Consider the following 7,500-nt stretch of genomic DNA (forward strand, 5'->3'; position numbering starts at 1 on the left):
GAGGAAGTCATACATACACACACACACACACACACACACACACCACACTCAAGTTTGAATATCTTTGCATGTTGCATGCGTGAGCAATGATGGCATGACTAAAGCGGTAAGCAGGATCCTAGATGGAGATGTGAATGGAGTTCTCCAGCTGGAGGAGAGATTCAGCTGAATCCTAGTCTTGCCTTCCACCTCTCCAGAGCACACACACACACACACACACACACACACACACACACACGGTGTGGTAACTCTGCTATTCTGGTTTGCTGTCTGCAGGTACGAGAGTTTCGAGGACCCCACGGGTACCATCGACCGCTTCCACTACGGGACACACTATTCCAACGCGGCGGGGGTGATGCACTACCTCATCCGGGTCGAACCATTCACCTCCCTGCACATCCAGCTGCAGAGTGGGCGGTGAGTGACTCTCTGTAACGCTCTAGAATGCTCTAGAACTCTGTAGAACTCTCTAGAATGTTCCAGGTCTTTGAGAAGCTTCTCTATTCACTCACCTGGCACAGTTTAGATGCTGTGTCCTCAGTTCCACTTTGTAATAAAGAAAAATGTTAAGTGTGTGTGTGTGTGTCCTGCAGCTTTGACTGTGCGGATCGGCAGTTCCACTCCATCCCGGCCACATGGCAGACTCTGATTGACAATCCCAACGACGTCAAAGAGCTCATCCCAGAATTCTTCTACTTCCCGGAGTTCCTGGAGAACCAGAATGGTGGGACTTCCTAGAAGCCTCAGCTAAACACACACACACACACACACACATACACACTTGCACACACACACAGCCATGCCAATATTTTCCTTCTTGCTGGCCAGGGACCTGATGTGTTTTCTCTCATTGTCACTTTCCTCCTTCCTTTACCCCATCTTTCCATCTCTCTCTCTCTCTCTCTCTCTCTCTCTTCTTTCTCTCATCTCTCTCTCTCTCTCTCTCTCTTTCTTCTTTCTCTCTCTCATCTCTCTCTCTCTCTCTCTCTCTCTTATCTCTCTCTTATCTCTCTCTCTCATCTCTCTCTCTCTCTCTCTCTCTCTCTCTCTCTCTCTGTCCCCTCCCCTGCTCCATGCTGTAGGTTTTGACCTGGGCCGGCTGCAGATCTCAAAGGAGCGGGTTAATGACGTCATCCTGCCTAAATGGGCCAAATCCCCGGAGGACTTCATCTACAAACACCGGAAAGCTCTGGTGAGGGATCGCCATGACAACCCCATCACTCATCTTCAACAACACTCCCTGACACCGCTCCCGCTGGGAAATATCCCATGATTCTAAACGGGTTCTGTTCCAACACAGTTCCGGCTCACTGATTCGCTTTAAGAAAGAACCAAGTGCTTAAGACGTCCTATGTAACGCCCACGTTTCCTTGGAACTTCCCGTAACACAGTGGTTCTCAAAGTGTGGGGCGGCCCCCTCTAGTGGGGAATAGAGACATGACAGGTGGGGCGGGAGAAACAGGAGGACATGTGTTTTTTTGTGCCTATCTTTGATAATGCCTTTTCTTTTTATGACAAGGAGGATCATAGATTGATCATAGACCGAGACGAGAAAAGTAACGTGGAACCAAAACGGTAGAAAAAAATATATTTTAACATTTCCATTTTGCCGGGTTGATGGGGTCAGGAGGGGCTTGAAAATTCCTCACCTCCAAAGTGGGGAATGACAGAAAAAAATTTGAGAACCACTGCTGTAGCTGCCAACTGCACAGAGACGACCTGTTTTAACACCATCCAGTGTACCAGTTTATACAGGACCTTTCATTTGCAGTCTGCCTACTTAACCTTCCTTCTAACAGAAATATGGGAAGAATTAGTCACCTGATCCCTAATAATGCCTTAATCCATGAGCAAAGTCACTTAATATTCACATGCTCCCTCACACACACACACACACACACACACACACACACACACACACACTCACACACACACACGCTCACACACACACACACACGCTCACACACACACACACACACTCGCTTACGCTCACACACACACACACACACTCGCTTACGCTCACACACACACTCGTTCTCACAGCCCCTCCACCGGGCTCATGCACAGCGTGTCTACGCCCCCTGCTGGTCCAAACTGCTCTGAAGGTCATTTGTCTCAGCTAGAGTTATTTAAAGCCAAGAAATTAAAGTATATTAACCAGCTTCTGTGTGTGTGTGTGTGTGTGTGTGTGTGTTATAGGAGTCTGAGTATGTCTCTGCCCATCTCCATGAATGGATTGATCTGATTTTTGGGTACAAGCAAAGAGGCCCGGCTGCAGTGGAGGCCCTCAACGTCTTTTACTACTGCACTTATGAAGGTACGGATGCTAGTTATGCTAATGCTAATGTATCAATGCACTTATGAAGGTACGGGTGCTAGTTATGCTAATGCTAATGTATCAATGCACGTATGACGGTACGAATGTTATGATGCTAGTTATGCTAAAGCTACTGTAATTCACTTATGAAGGTACGGATGCTAGTTATGCAAAATTGTTATGCGAATGCTATATTGCTTCTCTGCTTAATGATGAGTAAGGGCACTATAGCGTACAGATTAGTAATGAGTGTGTGTGTATGTGTGTGTTCAGGGGCGGTGGATCTGGACGCCATTACTGATGAGAAAGAACGTAAGGCTCTGGAGGGGATGATCAGTAACTTCGGCCAGACTCCGTGCCAGCTGATCAAGGTAAGATCCTGTGACATGTGGGGCCTTCATTTAAATGACAGGCAAAGTCTAAAGCTTATTTAATCACCTGGCAAAATCTATTTCCTCAATGTTCAATGTAATGGGTACCCATGTAGCCCTGAGGGCATTCCCAACTCCTCTAAAACAGATGCCTGGGTCCTGCTCCTACCCGCTTCCATAGCATTCCATAGTGCAGTACCAGGCGTTCCGGGTTAGAGACTCCATTCTCCACATGTTAAGTCAGTGTAACATCAGAATGAGTTTGAGCCATCATGTTAAGGTAAAATAGTACATCGTGTTGCTTTCATACCATGAGCAAGATTCTCAGCACAAGCCTTGGTGGATGGGTCAGTTTAATGCTCACACACGCTACACGAGAGCTTTAGATACCTCAGAGGTTCAGGTTGACCCCTCAGTGTTGGGATTGGCAAGAGCTGTGTTAATAGCTGGATGGGATTGGCTGGTGGATTTGATTGGCTGGTGATTCTGGCTGACCCTTGGCTATGATTGGCTGATGTGTTTGATTGACTGGTGACCCTGGCTGACCCTTGTCTGTGATTGGCCAGGAGCCCCATCCTGTGCGTCTGTCACTGGAGGAGCTGGAGAGGAGGAAGGCCCGGCTGGATGGCTGCCCCCTCAGCATCTTCGAGCATGTCACCGAACTCAAGTCCTTCTTTGTGGAGGTCAGTGAGCACTTTTCTGTGTGTGTGTGTGTGTGTGTGTGTGTGTGTGTGTGTGTGTATGAGTGTGTGTGTGTGAGTGTGATTGACTATCTATGTGGAGATCAGTGAGGACTTGGGTCTTACTGGTGCAGGATACAGTAGGATTACTGATTTGTGTGTGTGTGTGTGTGTGTGTGTTCGGTGTGTGTGATTGATTCCCTCTCTGACTGACTGTCCTGTTCTCTTGTTACAGGGCATCAGTGACGGTGTTGCTCTGGTGAAGGCCGTGGTCCCTAAGAACCAGTCCCACTCCTTCATCTCCCAGGGCAGCCCTGACACGCTGGTGAGTCTCCAGGTCCCCCTGCGCTCCGGGCGTCATGTCCGACTCTGATGTCCCCCCACAGCACAACACACACTGCAGCACGGCTGCACTACACACACTCAGGTCTCAGGAGAGTATGGCCCCTGTCCCATGCATGGGACTAGCTCCACTCCAGTCAATTACTCTACTGGGTGGTGGTAGCGTAGTCGCTTTGGATAAAAGCGTCAGCCAAATTAATAAGTATACTTATAATATAATAGGTATACTCTACTTGCCCTCTTAGAGAGGCAAATTTACAAGTATACTTATAATAAGTATACTCTACTTGCCCTCTTAGAGAGCCATGGCTTGGTCCCGAGCACCAATCACACATCAGGCACAGAGCGTCCTATCCATCCACAACACATCTACAGACAACCAAGTAGCTTAATAACTCTAGTTCCAGTAACTGACCGTCTGTTACTAGTGTCAGTTGGTGTAAGACATAGACTGTATATAGAACTGGACAGAGCGTCGTCTGAGCCTCACTGTTCAGTTTTATATATACAGTCTATGATGAGATTCCGTGGTGAAGCGTTCTCATGGTAACCACTGGTGTTCCGTTGCCCAGGTGACGGTGAGCCAGAACTGCCTGATGGGAACTCACGGTTGGCTGCCGTACGATAAGAACATCTCCAACTACTTTACCTTCATCAAAGACCCCACCGTGTCCAACCCAAAGTGAGTCACTCGCTCAGTTGTGTGTGTGTGTGTGCGCGTGCGTGTGTGTCTCTGTGTCTCTCTGTGTGTGTGTGTGTGTGTGTGTGTGTGTGTGTGTGTGTGTGTGTGTGTGTGTGTGTGTGTGTGTGTGTGCTTTTATAGATTTTTCAATGCATCTGCCTGTCTTTGTGACCGCTCAAGCCATTTTAATGTTTGTGTGGTCTTATCACACACACTGGTCAGGCATGCACCAGGTCATTAAAGATATCTATCTATCTATCTGTCTATCTATCCATCTATCTATCTATCTATCTATCTGTCTGTCTGTCTGTCTGTCTGTCTGTCACCCCTGCCCCCCCCCCCTGCAGGACACAGCGTTTCCTGTCTGGTCCGTTCTGCCCGAGTATCGAGGTGACAACTCGTCTGTTTGTGGTGTCGCACGACGGCAAGCTGCTCTTCAGCGGCGGTCACTGGGACAACAGCCTGCGGGTCACCTCACTGGTCAAGGGCAAGACCACCAGCCAGCACATCAGACACATGGGTAAAACACACACACACATATACACATACGCACGCACACACACATATATACACATACGCACACACACACACACATATATATACACATACGCACACACACATATATACACATACGCACACACACATATATACACATACGCACACACACATATATACGCACACACACACACACATATATACACATACGCACACACACATATATACACATACGCACACACACACACACACACACACACACACACACACACACACACACACACACACACACATATATACACATACGCACACACACACACACACATATACACACATACGCACACACACACACATATACACACATACGCACACACACACACATATATATACACATACACACACACACAACTGTCTAAAGTAAAGTAAATTAGACACCTGAAACCATATCAAATATTATGTGTGCCAAATACCGTGTGTGTGTGTGTGTGTGTGTGTGTGTGTGTGTGTGTGTGTGTGTGTGTGTGGTGCAGACATTGTGACATGCCTGGCGACGGACCATTGTGGGATCCACCTGATCTCTGGTTCCAGGGACACAACCTGCATGGTCTGGCAGGTACAGCAACAGGTGAGACCACACGCCCTGTTGCCATGACAACTCTAACGCTGGCTGGTAAACAAGGGAACGCCTGGAGGTACAGGTGACAGGTGACACTCGGACTGGCAGGTGTTCAGGTGGCTTTGGCAGGAGTGGAGGCTTGAAATATAGTGAAATGTAGTAGCATTAAATGGCATATATGTGTGTGTGTGTGTGTGTGTGTGTGTGTGTGTGTGTGTGTAGGGTGGAGCTCCAGTGGGTCTGTACCCTAAGCCAGTTCAGGTGCTCTATGGACACACAGATGAGGTGGTCAGTGTCAGCATCAGTACTGAACTTGACATGGCAGTCTCAGGATCACGGGTAAGACACACACACACACACACACACACACACACACACATTCATACACAAGCACACAGATCGGTCACACATGCCCACACACTTATAATTCTAGTTTGCTGATGTATAGAATGGATCTGATGGGTTTTCTGGAATATGGCTTTGCATTAAGTGTATGTGTGTGTGTGTGTGAGAACAGGACGGAACGGTCATTATCCACACGGTGCGGCGGGGTCAGTACATGCGCTCGCTGCGTCCACCCTGTGAGAGTTCACTTCCTGTGTCCATCCTGCACCTGGCCATCTCCTGGGAGGGGCACCTGGTCGTACACACCTGTGTAGAGGGCAAAGCCACGCTCAAGGTACAACACCACACACACACACACACACACACTCTCACACACAAACACACAGTTAGATAGATAGATAGATAGATAGATAGATAGATAGATACTTTATTGATCCCCAAGGGGGAATTCAAGGTCCCAGTAGCTTATGACACCACACACAACAACATAAACAGGATGATAAAAAAACAAATCCACATGACTAAAATGAACATTAAAAGACACTAAAGATACTAAAACAAGGATCCACATGAATGCACTGTACTGTATAAGCATGAATGATCCACATGAATGTAATGTCATGTATAAGCATGAGGCACTTGCCGTGACAGGGCAGGGACTGACCCTGTGATTCAGTAAGCAGTGGGAAGGTGCTCAGTAAGGTGTGTGTCATGGTGGTAGTGCAGATAAGTCCAACAGTGCAACAGTGCAGGGATAAAGTCTAGCGACCAGCAATAAGTATGAACAATATAAGAGACCAGTATTAAATATGGACAATATACACAATAATATGAAATATGGACAATACAACTGCATTTAGGGAAAAGCCACGCTCAAGGTACAACACACACACAGACATACACATACACACGCACACACCTATGTTTAGGGAAAAGCCATGCTCATGATAGAACACTGACACACACACACATGTGTGGAAACCAAAGCTACGCTCAAGGTAGAACATACACACACATTTTAAACTCCACACATTCACACATACACAATCATAAGCATACACGCACAACACACACCTTTGTGGAGGGGCAAACACACACACACACACACACACACACACACACACACACACACACACACATACACACACACACACACATGACATTGACAACTGTTACATTGTTACTTGTTCACATGGTTATGTTGTGTGTGTGGTTGTGTGTGTGTCTGTGTGTGTGTCTGTGTGTGTGTCTGTGTGTGTGTCTGTGTGTGTGGTTGTGCGTGCGTGCGTGTGTGTGTGTGTGTGTGTGTGTGTGTCTGTGTGTGTGTGTGCGTGCGTGCGTGCGTGCGCGCGCACGTGTGTGTGTGTGTGTGTGTGTGTGTGTGTAGGATAAGAACGCACTGCACCTGTACTCTGTGAATGGGAAGCACCTGCGCACGGAGCCTCTGAAGGAGCAGGTGACGGACATGTGTGTGTCGGGGGAGTACGTGGTCATGGGCAGTGAACAGGGCTACCTCTCAATCCGAGACCTCTACAGGTAAACCAGCGCACCTTCTCTCTCTTTAAACCACCGCACCTTCTCTCTCTTTAAACCACCGCACCTTCTCTCTCTTTAAACACCCGCACCTTCTCTCTCTTTAAACACCCGCACCT

At 47.7% G+C, this 7,500-nt stretch overlaps 1 protein-coding gene across 1 annotated transcript in view; it reads left to right on the plus strand.

Annotated features, from left to right (window-relative positions):
- Positions 1 to 7,500, plus strand: part of nbeal1 (neurobeachin-like 1) — a 64,462-nt gene that overhangs the window by 52,305 nt on the left and 4,657 nt on the right. The window contains 13 exon segments of the mRNA XM_042081718.1: positions 277 to 417; positions 594 to 724; positions 1,083 to 1,192; positions 2,200 to 2,317; positions 2,591 to 2,688; positions 3,255 to 3,371; positions 3,604 to 3,693; positions 4,283 to 4,392; positions 4,740 to 4,912; positions 5,418 to 5,512; positions 5,726 to 5,842; positions 6,021 to 6,182; positions 7,236 to 7,384. Of these exon segments, the coding sequence (XP_041937652.1) occupies positions 277 to 417; positions 594 to 724; positions 1,083 to 1,192; positions 2,200 to 2,317; positions 2,591 to 2,688; positions 3,255 to 3,371; positions 3,604 to 3,693; positions 4,283 to 4,392; positions 4,740 to 4,912; positions 5,418 to 5,512; positions 5,726 to 5,842; positions 6,021 to 6,182; positions 7,236 to 7,384 (1,611 nt within the window).

The sequence above is a fragment of the Alosa sapidissima genome, chromosome 23 (genome assembly GCF_018492685.1).
Source record: "Alosa sapidissima isolate fAloSap1 chromosome 23, fAloSap1.pri, whole genome shotgun sequence".
Lineage (NCBI taxonomy): Eukaryota > Metazoa > Chordata > Actinopteri > Clupeiformes > Clupeidae > Alosa > Alosa sapidissima.